Source organism: Colletotrichum abscissum (assembly GCF_030869225.1).
Source record: "Colletotrichum abscissum strain IMI 504890 chromosome Unknown Scaffold_9.1, whole genome shotgun sequence".
Taxonomy (NCBI): domain Eukaryota; kingdom Fungi; phylum Ascomycota; class Sordariomycetes; order Glomerellales; family Glomerellaceae; genus Colletotrichum; species Colletotrichum abscissum.
Genome location: NW_026850536.1, coordinates 947,332 through 963,554, shown reverse-complemented (window position 1 = coordinate 963,554; position 16,223 = coordinate 947,332). Strand labels below are relative to the sequence as shown.

Here is a 16,223-nt window from a genome sequence, read left to right as displayed (position 1 = left end):
ATGCCGGGCAGCTGCATACGTGGGATGGACTTTGGTTCAACCCCTCATGAAGATCATCATACAGTCAGCATAGAAGAAAGACTTCACTGGTCATGTGCACTATCCCAAACGCCGATGTCATCATTCCATCTGCGGTTCAGATGACCTGGGAGTCACTGCATGGACAGGATTCAGCGTATATCTAGACGGTCGTAAGTATATTTGAGCATCATGTACTTGTAAAATCTCCACCGGGAACACAGGCATGTTGTTCTTCATCTTTTCTTCATTCGCTTTAATGGCCTCAGCAGTCGTCATCCCAGGCCCTCCCGGCCCATACCTCGTTGCCTTGCGGGTGAAAGCGTTCGAAGACGCAGCACGATGGGACCCTCACGCCCCTCAAGACCAACCTGAGAAGCGCAGAGTTATGGTCTCCGTCCACGTTCCCCTGAAGAAGGAATCGAAATGTTCCATCGAAACCGTTCCCTATGTGCCGCCTACCACAGCAGTCGCCCTCGGCCAAGGGGCCGCGACCCTGTTTGGACTACCGGACACCATCTTTTCCGGGATGGAGCTTGAGTTCTGCAACATCGATACTTCTTGCGCCGGGGCCGAGAAAAATGAAGAGTACCCTCTCGTTCTCTTCTCACACGGACGAGCTAGCTCAAGACTTGCGCATGGTGTGCTGGCGCGGTCTCTTGCTAGTTATGGGTACATCGTCGTCACTCTGGACCATACGTACGATGCCGCGATCGTTGAGTTCCCTGATGGAGTTATCAGATTTGCGGAGAACGCGACGAATAGCGACACGGCTTACGTTAAGAGCCTTCTTGAGGTGAGTCTACTTTTGCAGAGCCTAGCCATGTCGAATCGAAGATGCTAAACATCGCTATCCCACAGAGTCGTCAGAAAGATGTCTCTTTCATAATCGACCAGCTTCTGGACCCTTCGGTAGCTACACCGCTCCTCGCTGGGACTCAGGCTTCCATCAACCCAGAGAAGATCTTCATCGCCGGTCATTCCTTCGGAGGCGCTACGGTAGCCTCATCCCTCTATGTCGATGACCGCATCCTCGGCGGCCTCAACTTCGACGGTCAGATGCTCGGACCAGTCCTGGCCGAGGGAATCGATAAGCCCCTGGTGCTGGTCGGCACACCGACGACGTTTGACTACATTTCCGGCTGGAACGAGACTTGGGCTAATCTGCGCGGCCCGTCCTTGATGTTGGTCGTCAACGGGACAACCCACATGTCTTTCTTTGACGCTCCGCAACTTCCGGCCGTCAAGGCTCTGCCCATAGAGTATTCCGATCTCATCAAGCAGGTTTTGGGCACCATAGACGACGATGTGTTGGCCAAGATTGAGATTGAACTCTTACGGAGGACATTGGACTTTGTCTTGGAGGGTAAGAAAGAAGCGTTGTGCAACATTGAGAGCGTCGGCCCTGGTGTTGGCCAGCTGCGAGTCAAGAATTTGAAGTGCTCTTAAACGAGTGCAGGTAGTGTTGGGAGAGGGACTCGCCACTCTGTGCTTTTAGAAGCTCTACTTAACAGAATAACATGTTCTCCCCTCAAATTGACGTTATTCACCTCACCAATTCAAGCATGCAGCACGTTGGACTCCGTTGTCTAGGTAAGTATTTCAGGTTGCGATCGTAAGTGGCTACGTCTGAAGATACTACTCTCTAAGCGAGTTGAATCTCAATGTAATAGAAGGAAATGTTTTGGTCCACAGAAATGACTGACATGGAAGAGAAACCCCGCGCCCCTTTTGCATCAAAAGAAGCTCTTTGACCACCTGACTGCTCGTGCCGATCAACATATAAGCAAGCCCTTACCATCATAAGCAGCCTTATTGAGATTTTCCTATGTAGGCTTCCAAAGATGTTTTCATCAGAGAAAGTAACAAAAGAAGCATCCGGTAAGAGTAGTAGGGCTGGGTGCGATAGTCGTAAGACTAAAAGTTGAGGATGTAACGGCGTTTTTTTGTACTCGAAACGCATCTTGAGGATTGATAAAGAAAGATCTTTAAGACGTTAGCGAGATCTTAGAAACACCTCAAAGCTGTGCTGACCTAACATTCTCAAGTCCGTCGTTGCTGGTACGTCTAGATCCTGAGGAGTCTCTACGATAGAGGTCCTTCGACTGCAGGTATCCCAAAACAATATTACCTTGAGTTCATTTCTGTAACTTCCTTGGGAAAGCCTTGGTCAAACCACAACAGGCGTGGCATCCTTCTCTAGCTCAATGAAGCACAAATCTTTCGGAAGATCTAGGCGAGGGAACCGATCAACAGGGAACGGCGAAGTTTCTCCTGTCCTTCGATATCCACAGCGCTCATACCACGCGAGCAACTTTTCGCGAGATGAAAGGGCATTCAACCCAAGCTTCTTGATGTCGTAATGCTTCCAAGCGTAGGCCTGGGCAGAGTCAAGAGTTTGACGCCCGACACCGCTGCGCTGCAGCTGGGGATTCACGGAAAGCATGGCAATTCGGGCCATTTGGGCTTCACGCTTGAAAACAACTTGGACCGAGGTCGCGAGGACGCCGTGGAAGTCAAAGCCCATGAGGACTACTGCATCCGGGTTGATGATGGTGGCGAGAGCCTCATCAGCTGAGTAGCGGAACGATCTGCCGAGTTCCATGTCGGCCGTCCAATCTGCTCGGCTGTCTTCGGCGCGGAATGCGGCCTCTACGAGCTGTGCGACTTGAGGAGCGTCGTCCTTGGTTGCAACACGGAAAGTTACGGAGATGAGGTCGTTGATCTCGGCCATGTCTGAATGTATGCGGGGTTGTGAATGCAAAGCTAGAAGTGGTTCGATGTCGAAATCTTGATGATGAAGACGAGTGAGTATTGCCAGATGGAACAATTGGAGTTTTTATCGAAAAGCAGGAGAAAGGGCCTCCTACAAAAAATACCGCATTTGTGATGTGGTTTGAAGGGCGTTTGTCGTGACAAGTCGAAGATATTGGGCGGGCAATTCGTGTAACGGGAAGGGCGCCCATCTGTCAGCCCAATAGCAAGGGCGCAGTGCTTCTGCCTGAAGTTGCAAGAAACCCCCGCAGATGGACGCCAAACACAGGCAACTGCATAATGAGAGATACCGGCCTGCTGTTTATTTTATTTTCACGAAACTCAAACCGTTCCATCCAAGAATAACCTCATGTTCAGTTCGAGGAAATAAGTTGCTCGCTTGCTTGTAATTTGCGGGATTTGAAGTGGATGCAACGCCTGAAATGCGATAGGTTGGTGTGACTCTATCGATCAGTCGATGTGATGCTATTGCAGCTACTGGTCTCGCTTGTAATTGAGCATACAGATCAGAATCTGGCTGACGGTTGTTCATAGGTGGCATTGTTGAGTTCACTGCTTCAATCAAAGCCTAGACGCGTCAAACTTGTATTCAAAGTTGTATCGCCAAAAAAAGAATATGGTCACCAAGCAATCGAAACTCTCAGCTTTCAATAGCAACATTAGTATGTATGCCTTCTATATATTTACATTATGTCTCAACCCAACTGTTTGAGGTATTATGTACTGGAGGTATGTTGAATCTAATTTGCGTATGCCTGGATCATGTATTCATGTACTCGCGTAAATGCTTCCTCTTCCTGAAAATGACTCGCTTGAAAAGACAATGCACCAATCGTCGCGGTGATTAAACAGGGCCGGCGACCACCAGCAAGGCAAGGACAGTGACGCCGAGCGATGCCACATTCCATGTAAGAGCTCCAGCCGCGTTCTGGGATGTCGGAGTAGGAGAGGACGCAGATGCAGCATCAGCAGATGTCGGGGCTGCCGTGGTTGATCCTCCTGCAGCCGATGATGCTGCAGTAGGCGTCGCGCTCGCCGGTGAGCTCGAGCTCGCTGGTCCTGACGAGATCGACGTCGCACTGGTCTTCGAGGACGATGAGGACGTCGTCGTGTCTGTCTTGCCAACCATCTCCTGCACCCATTTACCCGCGTCGCTGGAGTAGACATCAAAGTAATTGAGGTGGTTGGCCGCGGTGTCTCCGCCGGCGCAGATCGGATCGGATTCAACACAGTACGAGCGCATCACGCTGGAAAAGGCCCGCATGCCCGCAAGCTGGTTCTCCGGCCGTGGGAAGAGTCCGTTGTCCGGAGCTCCCGAGAGATAGTTGTACGGTTGGCTGGCCGTATGTCTTGTATCGCCAAAGATGAGCACAGCAGCGACTGTGAAAGGTCCGGTATTAGCAACTCCCCGTCCTCATAAGTTGCGACACGTGCAAACTTACGTTTATTGCCGGGCGCCTTTGTGGCATCTAACCCAGCATTCGCCTTCTGCTGACAACCCTGGAAGAACGTGCCACCTCCACCACCCAAAACGTCACCAACAACATGGCCGCCCTGGGAATATCCGCTCACAACGAGCTTCGCGTCCGGGCAGCGCTTGTTGTACGCCGTGATCTGCGCGGTGCCATTGGCGGCGCCTTCTTCGATGGACTGGCAGTAAGGCGCCTCGAGTGGGTTGTAGAACTGAATGTCCTCGTAGTCGCAGCTGTCGAGCCCGTCGCAGATGGCGGTGACGAGCTTGCCCTGGCGTCCGGGGTAGGGCTCGTTGTTCCCGCGCGCGAGGAATATGTGCACGCTCTGGCAATTTGCGTCGCCTGTGGCCTGGCGCGGGGTGACGATCGCGGTACCCGAGGTCAATGGCAGCGTAGCGGAGAGGAGGGCGAGAGCCGCGGAGAGGGATGAGACCATCGTGAGCTTGATCTATGGGCCTGCAGCGGGCCGTTTCGTTTTTGGTGAGAGAAGAGCGAGGAGAAGCAAATGTCAATAGGCGAATTGAACGCACGCGACATCGGCTACCAAGCTGTTTTTAACAAGTCCGTCTGTCGCAATGGACTCCCACCCCTTGCGGTTAAGGCTGGAGATTGATGAGATGCCCCAGAGCCGGCGAGCCGGTGGGTGGCATTCCGGAGGCCGTCCGTTACGGGCAAATACGAGTCAACGATAAGCCCTGATCCACCAAGGTCCAGGGATCCCAACTGTCGCAGCCCCGGTCTATCTGCCATAGCAACGTCATGTTCTCCTCTATGTTGGAACTTAGCGCTGTCAAACAAGGCCTTGCAGGTTCTGAAAGACGAGACGAGCAGCTGAGAAGTCCTCCTGATCGCCCGGCAAGTGGGTATTGTCGGGCTCCGGCCGCGACGAAGCGACAAAGACGAAAACAATCCTGAAATCGAACCGTTGAACCTTTCAGAATCAAAGATAGTGGTTCATGGAATGACTCGCTGAAGTGGTTCTTCTTAGGTGATGGCTTACAAGGAACAACCACGACCAAGAGCTGGCACTAGATGACCATTGACATTGGCGCAGTGCGCTGTGTTGTGTGTTGGAGGCTCTTGAGTTGACGGTGACCAAAATAGACTGGCGGAAGTGTCGGATTGAGTGTGGCTGGTTTGTCTCGCGGTGAACATGGATCAACGAAGCTCGGAGCCCGCATTCAGGGCAACGGGAATCCCGACGCGGCACTTAAGCTCGTGGAACCGCCGCTATTCGGTGAGCAGAAGTTTCCTTTTTGTTCAACTTTGGGTCAATGTTGAGTCGCTCATGTTCATCTCAATCAATGCCACGTTGACATTTGAGCTCAGATGGGTTGCAATCCAAGGCCCTGGGCAGCTGAGTTGATTTGAAATTCAGCTGCGACTGCCACAATCGTCAAGCCTCAGGGCATTGTCTCGCCGTAAAGGGATGCCGAGTGGGATGAGAATGCTGCAAACGAGTTTCTCCAGTCACGAAAGACACCTCTTTTCGGAGACAGTCGACTTTGATCCTTGCAACAGACTCTGACTTTGAGGTTCTAAGTGCTGCTATGATAATTTATACCTCTATTCACTTCACGATGCACTCTTCGAGTCGCTCTGAGATCTTCGAGTCATATTCGCGCCAGCCCAATTGCTGTGCCCAACTGCCCATTACCCAGACGTGAAATCAAGCGTTGCATTGCCTTGCATTGCCGGGACGTTACAATGTCGATCCCGTTGCAAGGCAGAATGGCACAGACCGATAGCTTGGCAAAGGGAAGCTAGAATCGCATCATTGAGAACGATAATACGACTGCATCAATTCATATATCGTCCAACGTGTGCTTTGAATGAATCCCAATGCCCACATTGCATTTACGAGATTCGCTGATTACATGGTCGCAAACAACATCTTGGCATTGAAGAGTTGTGGATGAATTCCTCGGGATGCGATAAAGATTGGGTTTAGAGTGCCCGGTTCCCCATTGCGACCTTCCTCATCCTCCATCTCGACCGCTTCAGGGGTACCCGCAGAGGTGCGCCATCATGCCATTCAAGCAGCATCGCACAACACGAGAGCGAGACGGTGGCGGCGCCACGACGATGACTTAAGGTGCGGTTCGTCCCGCGACTTTAGTCTGAGTTGTGGTGTCTTGCTTCTCGGACTTTGTCGCCATCTTGATAAGACAGGAGGAACAACCCGCCAGCCGCCACGATGAAGTTCTTGGCTACGACAACCGTACTCACATCCTGGGCGACTCTTGGCGTCAGCGCCGCAGTCCAGGAGAGGCAGACTACAAAGCCCCTTGTCGACTCCGCGAGCTTTCAAGAGCAGATCACTAAGGAGAAGTATGCCTCTATGCTCAATGTTCCCCTCTTTCACACAAAACTCGTTCCTGACATGATCACAGCCTCCAAGCCAACCTGGTCCAACTGAGCGACATCGCAACAGCAAACGGCGGTAACCGCGCCTTCGGCCTCCCAGGCTACGCCGCATCCGTCGACTACATCTTCAACCGCATCTCCAGCGCCGCCGGCGCCAAGGTCTGGAAACAGGACTTCTCCGCCACCTACAACACCGAGCTCCGCGCCAACCTCACCATCAACGGCGAGAAGTCGACCATCTACGGCCTCTACGGGTCCCCCGACACACCCGCCGAGGGCATAACCGCGCAGCTCGTCGCGGGCCCGGAGGGCACCGCCGCCTGCGAGGCCGCTTCGTACGCCGACCTCGACGTCAGCGGCAAGATTGTGATTGTGACGGAGTCGGTGTGTCCTGGGTACCGGGATGGGTTCCACGCTGGTGTGATGAAACCTGCTGCTGCGGCGGGTGCGAGTGCCGTGATTGTTGTCAATGACATCGCGCTGAATCTGACGGCTGGGAACCTTGGTCCGGCTGATGATGGGACGTATATCCCTACGGGCTTCGTCAACCAGCACATTGGCAATCCGCTCCAGGCTCGGTTGGCGGCTGGGGAGGTGCTGAACGCTTTCTTTTGGGAGGCTGAGGTTGTCGACAGCCGTGTGACGCAAAACGTATTTGCTGAAACGGAAGGCGGTGATGAGAACAACGTGATTGTCGTAAGTCAAGCCCGCACTGGATAGTGTCGTTCAGACGTCTGACGAGTTTCTAGCTCGGCGCCCATCTGGACAGCGTTGCATGGGGTCCAGGTATCAACGACAACGGTAAGAGACCTTGTTTCCCACGAAACTCACTGACGCTCACAAACTTTCAAATATTTACAAATATCAGGTTCCGGAACCTCGCTCCTCCTTGAGCTCTTCCTGGCCCTCACGAAATACACCACCAACAACAAAATCCGCTTCGCGTGGTGGGGCGCCGAAGAAAAGGGCCTCATCGGATCCCGCTACTACGTCAACAACCTCGCCACGCAAGAGCGCGATAACATCCTGGCCTACCTCAACTTTGACATGGTCGCCAAGGGATACTACGGCGTCTTCGACGGCGACGGCGCGTCTTACGGCGTCCCGGCCCCGCCCGGCTCCGACGTCATCCAGGAGCTCTTCACCGCCGACTTTGTCGCCAAGGGTATCAATGTGACTGCCGCGAGGTTCACCAACGGCAGTGACTACGCTTCCTTCTGGCAGGTCTTGGGCAAGCCTATTGGTGGCCTTCACACTGGAACGGGGTCTGCGCAGGATCCCTGCTATCACCAGCCGTGCGACAACATCAACAACCCGGACCTGGACCAGCTTACAGTCAACGCAAAGGCAAGTCGTCTGAGGTTCAATGCGAGAGTATTTCAATTGCTTAATTACTGACTCTCATGGATAGACCACCTCCCATGTTCTGTCCGCCTTGGCCCTCGACGGAACCAACCTGATCAAGAAGCTGACCACTCGCGCGCTTCCCGCCCGCGCTGTTGTGGCTGAACGGTTCATTGCGACCGTGGAGGAATCCGTGGACGAGCATCACCATTGCTAATCTGGTACGGTAAAGATAGTAAGCCGTAGCAATTCCAACGCCCTTAATGAATAGAGTCAGCCGGTAGCCGGTGGTTTCCCATTTGGATGTCCATTCTCTCTTTTCTCATTGTTGACGACGTGCTCATACACGCTGTCTCATCCGTGACGATCGATATTCGGCCAGGTAGCTTACAAGCCCATGTGCATATATTCGTGAGGCCAATAAAGAAAGATATGATGGGTTCTGGGGAGGCTAACACTGGATTTCACCGACTCTTCGACTTCTTAGGCGCCCGCTGAGGTTGGGTGCTCGATCAGCCTTATAAGAAAGACTGGCGCACACATATTCGAAGGATCAGTGTAACAGCATTATCCAATGTAATAAGCGGTGCGAGCGGCGATCTCATCCTTAAGTTGAGTCCGGCGAACCTTCTTGGTCGGGGTCTCGATAGGCTCCTCGTCGTCCGAGATCTCGATGACGGTGTGCTTTCTGGTGGTGGAACCACGGGTCTCATTCGTAGCCTTATCAATCAGGCAAAGGGCGATCTCAGAACCACTGATGGTAACTTTGGGGAAAGTTGTGTCTAGAGCTTCTTTCATGAGTTCGTAGGCATCCGGGAAGTCCATGAAGGTGGTCGTCATTGTTTTGCTAAACTTCTTCGCATTGAGGTCGCCAGGGCTGGCAGAGAGGCTCCCATGGGCAGACTTGATTCCAGCATGGCTTCCGACTCGATCAGTCTGGGACTGCGGTGTCTTAAATAATGAATATCTACGTATTCGGTAAATAGGGGCATCATTGCTCGTCGTTGGGATGCAATACAACAGTGAATAAGCCCCATATGGCGGGAGTCGGCCTCAGACAAATCAATGCTCTCTCTTGTACCTGACACTTGATACCTCTCGACATAGTGTTTCGGTCACAACATGAGCTATGATATATCGAAACCAGGCGGTATCATTATCAAATGGCTGCGTTGCAAGGTAGGAAGTGCCGTCACCTGCTCCCTGCGTCTATGATTATATACCATCTAAAGAACCTAATAAGCCCATGTATTTGAACTCGCTTCGCCGTGGCAGACGCAAGGAACCTAGGTCACCGGCCAGAAGCTAATTTCCAGAGGCCATCGGCAAGCCCCCAGAAGCTCGTGCTTTCTGCCTTATCCCCTCCGACTTCACCTCCCTTCCCCGGGACCTCCGTCTCCTTCATCTCCGCAACCGCAAGCTTCAACCCAAACCCGAGATCACTCTGCATCCTCCTATGCTCCCGCACCATCTCCTCCCTCGTCCGCTTCTCGAGCTCATCCAGCTCCTTCCTCCGCACCCCAATCTCATCAAACTTGGCCTGATACTTGACCGCCAGCCCGTCCTTCTTTCGCTCCGAAACCGCCAGCACCATCTCCGTCTCCTCCCTCAAGAACCCCAGCTTAGCGAGACACTCGTCCTGCCGCAGCAGCTTCGCAAGGCTCTCCGCGTCAGCGAGGTACGCCTTCACATCCGCGACGCAAAGAACCTCGCGATGGACGGCTTTATGCCGAATCTGCTTGATCGATTCGAAGAAGGCGTGCCAGTCGATATGCGGCAGGGGCACCGTTTCAGCCTGGAATGTATCAAATACCTCGTTTTTGAAGATCCACATCCATTTCTGAAGTTCGACGCGCTCGGGCGACTCCCATTGTCCTGCTTCCAGGATCTTGGGGTGCGCCTGCTTCGCGTAGTCGAAGCAGGCCTTCTCTAGAAGGCTTTGGATCCTTGTGAGGAGGGCATGTTGGGCTTCGTATGATAGGAAGGCGGTGCAAAGCACGGGGAAATCTGCGGTCTTTATATGTGGCTGTCGCGCTGTTGCTGTTGCCGTTGACTCGGAGATGACGGTGTCGCTGCTTGTCGTGGTGCTTGCCGCGTCGCCCACGTCCGCTGTAGCCTGACTAATGTAAGATTCCGGAATTGCTGTATTTTCTTCAGCATCTCGTCCTGGACCTACAATAGCGGCTTGCAGCCGAGATGTCCTTTCCGCCTTTCTCTCAGAAATGAGCGCCACGATCTCCTCCTTCCAATCTTTCTCTTGCCTTGTAGCTTTCGGCGTCTCTGGCGCATTCGCTGGTGTAGCTACTTGTGGTGAAGGTGGGGGTTGTTGAAATAATTGAGGAAACCGCTGCTCTGCTTTCCATCTGCTTTTGAAGACCCCCTTTTCAAGGAGCTCCTGGCACGTACTGACGACGACTGGGCGGGTATATTTCAAGTCCAGAGCGTTGATCGGTGGGCTCAAGCAGGAATGGATTCTGCGTTGGATGGCCTTGGAGCGACGGATCTCGGCGTGCTCTTTGAAGAAGACATGTTGCATGGCGAGGTAAATCTCCTCTTCCATCGTCGAAGCCATACTCGGGGGTTGGGACGTTTCCTGTCGTATCTCAGAAGGATGCTGGGGGTGCGAGGTCTGGTTTTGGAGGGCCAGAAGTTTGTTGATGAAGTGGATGTGGATGGTCTAGGAGAATGAAAGGGTCCCAGGGTCGCATCGTCTTTCAACAGGCATGTATCTGTCAATAGGTGCGTCGGAGAAAGGTGCTACACGGTTGATAGGGTTGGTAGGGTAGGCGGGAAACACTAGATCCAATGTCAGTCGCAAGTTTAAGAGAGAGAGCCACCTTGATGGAGAGCACCATAATGATCCCACGGTAACCTCTCGATCCTACAGGCTCAGATACAAAGCAAATTCCGACATCTTCTCAGGAAAAGTGAATGAAGAACTCACGGGATTCGTATACATACTCTTCCACTTGGTTATTCCAACTGTGCCGAGACTAGGACTCCGGTCGAGCATGGTAGATCACCGTGGAAGGTCGAGAAGAAGGCTCAAAAGCATGTGCTCACTGCGGTTCCAAGCCCATGAGTTTGGAGAGACGGTTCTCAAAGATTATACAAAGACTCATTGTTCAGAGTAGCTGACTGAGTTCCCTTGCACAAGATGTTCATATGAACGAGGGAATGATGTCTCCGGTTTCCTTTGAGTCTGGCTTTTCCTTCTTGACGGGAGCTCGCCGTTGAGGCCTCGAGTTGGCTCTCCGGTTCTTGAATCTAGTAAAGACATCATCGTCGTCATCGTCATCGTCTTCATCATTCGTAGGTGGTGTGTTCGTAGCCACTCTAGCGGATGAGATCGGGTTCGGAGCCGCTGTTCCTTCATTTGAAGACGCTTTCGCGTCGGGTAGCCGCGCGGTGCTTGTATGAGTTGTTCGTTGCTGATTGCTGGGTCGGCCTTGGACCTTTGCCGTGGTTTTTGCTGGGTAAGCCGATCTTGAAGGTCGGCTGTGTTCAGTCTCCCTCCTGACCGGAGCTTTGACGGGTCCTCCAAGGTCATCACTCTCATCTTCCGTCGTCGTCTCATCCACTGGTGTGCTCCTCTTCGCCGGCGCCGCCGGCATTTTACTCTGAGAAGACCTCACCACGCCCCCAAACAGCCCCGAAGCCGATGTCCTCACCCCCGAATCCGTCCTCGTCAGCGCCATCAGCGGCACCTCCTTCTTCTTGGGACTATGCATGAGCCCCTGCAGCGACGTACCCCGCCACGGCACGCTCGTCTCATCCCCAGTGTCCTCGTCGTCGCGGCCGGCGTCCCTCTTTGCGCGGCGCAGCGCCTCGCGCTGCTTCTTCTTACGGAGCAGCTCCTCCTGACGTTTGCGCGCGAGCTCGGTGAGGGACCCGACTACGGGGCGGGAAATGGTCTTGATGGTTTCTGCGTTTTGGGTGCGTGTTTGGGCTTTGAGGCGCTGGTATTCTGCTGCGTGGAGGTGTGCTGTGAAGTGGCCTGCGATTGTGACGAGCTCGTCCTCGACCATGCGATACTTGTCGTCGCTTTCGAGACCGTCTATCATGAACCTATGCATTTTTTGAGCGCTGCGTACGTCTCAGTGTGGGAATTGGGATAAGTACGTTTCTGTGAGAGGTTCTGGCGGTGGTGAAGTCGAAGGGCTTCTGCCTATGAGAGTTCCAAGTCAGCGAGAGAAATAATGTGACCAGGCGCGACTCATACCTTCAAGGAAACCATTTGAGCGGGCTGGTTTATGATTCGAGTGATCCAGTGGCGATGTAGCAGCTGTTGTTGCTCGAGACACAGCCCGATTCGGTGTCGCGGTTCTGCGAGGTGTCGTTGCAGTCTGTTTCTTCTGGGTTGCCGTCCGTTCCAGTGCATTACGGTCCCAGGGGAGTCGTCGCGTCATGGCTTAGATAGTGTGTGAAAGGTCCGAGGGGATGGGGCTGTAGACGAGAAACTCTCATTATCGTGAGGTTTCAAGCCGATGTTATTAAAGTTAGTTGAAATTGAATGAGATGTTCGTTCACGACTGCCTGTAATGAGCAGTCCAATCAGCTCGCTGTGGTTGATGAAGCTCGTCGCGCCTTCCAGGTGAGACTGGGCGGATGCACCGCAAATTATGCAAAGACTGCATAACTATCTCCTAATGCATGCCCCGCATTCTGCATAACTGTCAAAGCATCAATAGAAACTCATCATCCGAATGAAATGCATCGCAGAAAAGATATCTTGATAGAAAAGAAAAGTACCCGATCCGGGATATGAGTATTTTGAACGCTATGAGAATGCCCCATTTTATCTATCATCCGTAACCCAGCCCAAACAAAATACACGCATCACAAACTTATATCCTTCAACCCAGGTTGAATTCACTGGCCGCATTCATCACAGCCCTCATCTTCATCTTCATCTTCCTCTCCATCTCGCTTGGCTCAGCACCAGTATCGATATCCTCCATCGCGTTGCCACCCGAGGGCCTGCTGTCTCCTCTTCTCTTGCCGGCGTTCTTCTGCTTCATAACCGCCTTCTTGCTGTCGTGGCCGCCACGTCCGATGCCTGATGGCGCCTCACGCAGGCCATACGCCTTTGCCAAGTGACCCAGGTGCAACTCGTTGATGTCAAAGTAGACGCGCTCGTCCTTGATGTGGGTCGCGTACGCCCTGACGTGCGACCGGAAGGCCTTACGAGCCTCGTCCAGGAGTTTCGTTGCCGATTCGAGGAGAAGCCTCTGCTCAAGGTGAAGCTGCAAGTTCTCGGCGCGGTTGCTGAAGCCCCTGTCGGTCGCGGGCTGGGGCTTGGTATCCGTCTCAACGGGGAACTCCATGCCTGTCGTGAAGCCCTTGTGCAAGATAGTGTCGTAGAGTTCAGGCTTGGGAGGTGAAGCGTTCTTGGATTTGAGGAGGTCGATGTAGCCTTCTTCACAGCCAGGCATGAGGAAGAGGACCGCCTTACCGGGCTTACCGGCACGCGCTGTACGACCGATACGATGGACGTGGTCGTCTGCGCTGAAGGCGGGGTCGTATTCGACTACGAGCTCGACGGAGGGCACATCGAGACCACGGGAGGCAATATCGGTAGTGAGTAGGACTGTCGGGTCTGTGCATTTGCTGTAAGACGCCAGCGTAGCCGTACGGACTGGTTGAGGGAGGGAGCCGTGCAGTTTGTGGAGGACAATATTTGTGTTCGCCGCCGATGTGATGTACGCCGAAGACGCGACGGTATTTGCGGTTGCAGACGTTGCGTTATCAGTTGAGCTCTCTTCCTTCTTCGGCGGTTGACGGAGGAGATCAAAGTGATAGTCGACTGAGTCGGCGCAGGAAAAGAAGACGATGGCTTTCATCACCGACCCCTTCCTTGAAAATGTGGACTTCAGAAGTGCTATGAGCGTCACCAGCCGCAACTTGGCTGGCACAATCAAGTAGTTCTGCTTCAGTTGCGCCGGAGCCTCGAACTTGATCTCTTCTCCCTCGACATGATCTTCTCCTGATGTGGTAATGTGGACCGCATCCTCCAGACTGATCTCGCCAAGCTTCTGAACGTTCATCTTCATGGTGGCTGAGCAAAGAACGGTCACGCGACGCTGCGGGAGGTTGGCGAGGGACACGCCGTTCGCTGTCTTGTCTGCCAGGGGGTTCTCTCGGATCCTGCTGACGATGGTGCGCAGTTCCGCCTCGAAACCCATCTCCATCAAACGATCGCCTTCGTCAAGGACCAGCCACCTCACAGTGCCGACGTCGAGAGTTTTAGTATGCTCGAGGTGATCGCTCAAACGACCGGGTGTTGCGATGAGGATGTTCACACCTTTCCGCAGGCGGCTCTTCTCAGAGTGTTTGCTCTCGCCACCAATGACTGTTGTGCTGACCAGGTACGGCGGGAGCACCTTTGCGAGCACGAGCTCGATCTGCCTGCAAAGTTCACGGGTAGGCGCCATGACAATGGCGAACAAGCCCGAGTCTCTCTTGATCTGACCCTCAACCGACAGAATCCGCTGGATGATGGGCAGCAGATACGCCAAGGTCTTTCCGGAACCTGTTTGCGCCTGCACAAAGGCATCGCTGTCTTCCTTGATGAGTTGAGGAAGGACCTTGGCTTGAATAGCTGTCGGTGCCTTGAGCTGGATCTTGCCGGAGAGCGTCAATGCCAGTCGTCTTGAGATACCGAGGGCGTGGAAGCTGGCAGCTTCATCGGAAAGCGGCGCGTTTGAAGGCTCAGCGACCTTCTCCTCAACCTTCTCAGCACCGGGTTCATCGAAGACAGTCTTTGGCGTGGGGTTGTAAGAGAAAAGCTTCGATGAGATTTGGCCGTCTCTCAGCTTGTTCGCGATGCTGCCAGGCGGCATTTTTCCAGTCCGGTAAGCCGTCGCATGAGGATGCTCTGGCCGCGCTCGCTTTGCCGGGCGCTCAAAAGAGTCGTCGTCGTCGCCAAGGCGGTCTGACCTCTGGGGTTTCTTGGATCCAGGCGTGTATCTTTGCGGTAGCGGGGCATCGTCTTTTGCTGTTGATGAAGCCTCTTTTTCAGTGCCTTTGTTCGCAATCCGGTTGGCTTTATTCCTGTCGCGCCAGCGACCACCCTGAATCTTGACATGGGGCTTGACAGGGCCGCTGCCCATGTCAAAATTGAGAATCATGCCATCGTCCGCCATTTTGTCGATGAGATTTTGCCGTTGGTCGCAAAACTGAGGCGCTGGGTTGCCGAGACTTGGTGGAAATTTTCAGGCAAGCAAAGTCTTATCGCTTTCGGTGTTTAGATAAGCCCCACCCCTATTTTAGCTTCATGCAGGGGTGCTCGGGCCACCGTTGAAATAGGCTCCGTTTTTTTCCCACCTTCAACGGAAGACATCATCTTGTACTCCGTAGTACCGGTCTGGTTGTTCCCACCTCTCATCACGATGAGACAGCCGAAGGTAGATATCTCCTGCATCATGTTATACTCTAGTTCTACCTCCTAAGAAGGGCATACTCTCGTCTCTCCTTATCCCATTGAGGAATTGCTAAATATCGTTCTCTACTAATACTGCCAGATCTCAGTCGTCTGCGTCGAGCGTTCTTACTTCTCGGTTTACGCTGAGATAGTCTTGGCTTGGTGCGATGATGTCTTCGAGAGATTTTGCTCATGGGCATCGCGATCGGCGCTCAACTCGGCATCTTCATCCAGTATCTCAATTAGGCAGAGACAAATCTACAAGAGGGCAGTGTGAAGAATTTGCCATTGGCACACGGGTCCTCTCCAGCGTTGCTGGTAGAACTCTTGTATTGGGCATATCCCCCAGGTTATTCCCTTGGTCACGCGCTGGATTAGGCGTTCTCTTCGTCAATGCTTTCCGATCCCATGTTTCTCCAACTTCATGGTTCTCAGACTCTCAGTCTATCTTCCGTGTCCGTATATTCCTCGCCGTATCCGAGTTCGTCGAGAGTGAGTGGCGATGGGCGGAAGTGCCCTTTTGAGGTACGAATTTAGAGCCGACCTCAAGCACGGGCGCGACTTCCACCTCGCTCTCTTCCGACTCAGCAGTATCAATTTTCGACTAGGAAAAGGACCTGTCTCGCTTGGTGAAGGCATTGCCAGATCGTCGGCCTTCCGCTTTCAGTTAGGAAACCGAGCCAACAAATCATTAGATAAGATTCCCCTTCCAGAGGGGAATTTTACTACTGACCTACCTCTTTGGAACCATTCTTATTCTGTGTTTTCCTCTCGATTGCTAGAATTCCATGGACATCGATATTTCCTCTCTTTTTCCTTTTCAC

The 16,223-nt window shown here is 53.2% G+C and overlaps 7 protein-coding genes across 7 annotated transcripts; 2 read left to right on the top strand and 5 right to left on the bottom strand.

Moving 5' to 3' along the window:
* Window positions 1-244: 244 nt before the first annotated feature.
* CABS01_04809 (tat pathway signal sequence) lies at window positions 245-1,467 on the top strand (the record flags this gene model as incomplete). Its single annotated transcript, XM_060538179.1, has 2 exons — window positions 245-814; window positions 880-1,467. The coding sequence occupies 2 exons, from the start codon at window positions 245-247 to the stop codon at window positions 1,465-1,467; spliced, it is 1,158 nt and encodes a 385-aa protein (XP_060389841.1).
* A 721-nt stretch (window positions 1,468-2,188) lies between these two features.
* Window positions 2,189-2,752, bottom strand: CABS01_04808 (acetyltransferase; the record flags this gene model as incomplete). Its single annotated transcript, XM_060538178.1, has 1 exon — window positions 2,189-2,752. The coding sequence occupies one exon, from the start codon at window positions 2,750-2,752 to the stop codon at window positions 2,189-2,191; it is 564 nt and encodes a 187-aa protein (XP_060389840.1).
* Window positions 2,753-3,637: 885 nt separating this feature from the next.
* On the bottom strand, window positions 3,638-4,701 carry CABS01_04807 (cutinase; the record flags this gene model as incomplete). Its single annotated transcript, XM_060538177.1, has 2 exons — window positions 3,638-4,173; window positions 4,236-4,701. The coding sequence occupies 2 exons, from the start codon at window positions 4,699-4,701 to the stop codon at window positions 3,638-3,640; spliced, it is 1,002 nt and encodes a 333-aa protein (XP_060389839.1).
* Window positions 4,702-6,462: 1,761 nt separating this feature from the next.
* CABS01_04806 (peptidase family M28) lies at window positions 6,463-8,193 on the top strand (the record flags this gene model as incomplete). Its single annotated transcript, XM_060538176.1, has 5 exons — window positions 6,463-6,596; window positions 6,659-7,328; window positions 7,382-7,433; window positions 7,501-8,006; window positions 8,044-8,193. The coding sequence occupies 5 exons, from the start codon at window positions 6,463-6,465 to the stop codon at window positions 8,191-8,193; spliced, it is 1,512 nt and encodes a 503-aa protein (XP_060389838.1).
* A 350-nt stretch (window positions 8,194-8,543) lies between these two features.
* On the bottom strand, window positions 8,544-10,548 carry CABS01_04805 (ubiquinol-cytochrome-c reductase cytochrome c1; the record flags this gene model as incomplete). The annotated part of the gene is made up of 3 exons (XM_060538175.1): window positions 8,544-8,895; window positions 9,272-10,092; window positions 10,153-10,548. 3 exons carry the CDS (start codon window positions 10,546-10,548, stop codon window positions 8,544-8,546), a joined length of 1,569 nt encoding a protein of 522 aa, XP_060389837.1.
* A 589-nt stretch (window positions 10,549-11,137) lies between these two features.
* CABS01_04804 (uncharacterized protein) lies at window positions 11,138-12,385 on the bottom strand (the record flags this gene model as incomplete). The annotated part of the gene is made up of 3 exons (XM_060538174.1): window positions 11,138-12,044; window positions 12,099-12,144; window positions 12,199-12,385. 3 exons carry the CDS (start codon window positions 12,383-12,385, stop codon window positions 11,138-11,140), a joined length of 1,140 nt encoding a protein of 379 aa, XP_060389836.1.
* Window positions 12,386-12,832: 447 nt separating this feature from the next.
* On the bottom strand, window positions 12,833-15,121 carry CABS01_04803 (DEAD/DEAH box helicase; the record flags this gene model as incomplete). Its single annotated transcript, XM_060538173.1, has 1 exon — window positions 12,833-15,121. One exon carries the CDS (start codon window positions 15,119-15,121, stop codon window positions 12,833-12,835), a length of 2,289 nt encoding a protein of 762 aa, XP_060389835.1.
* Between the last annotated feature and the right edge of the window lie 1,102 nt (window positions 15,122-16,223).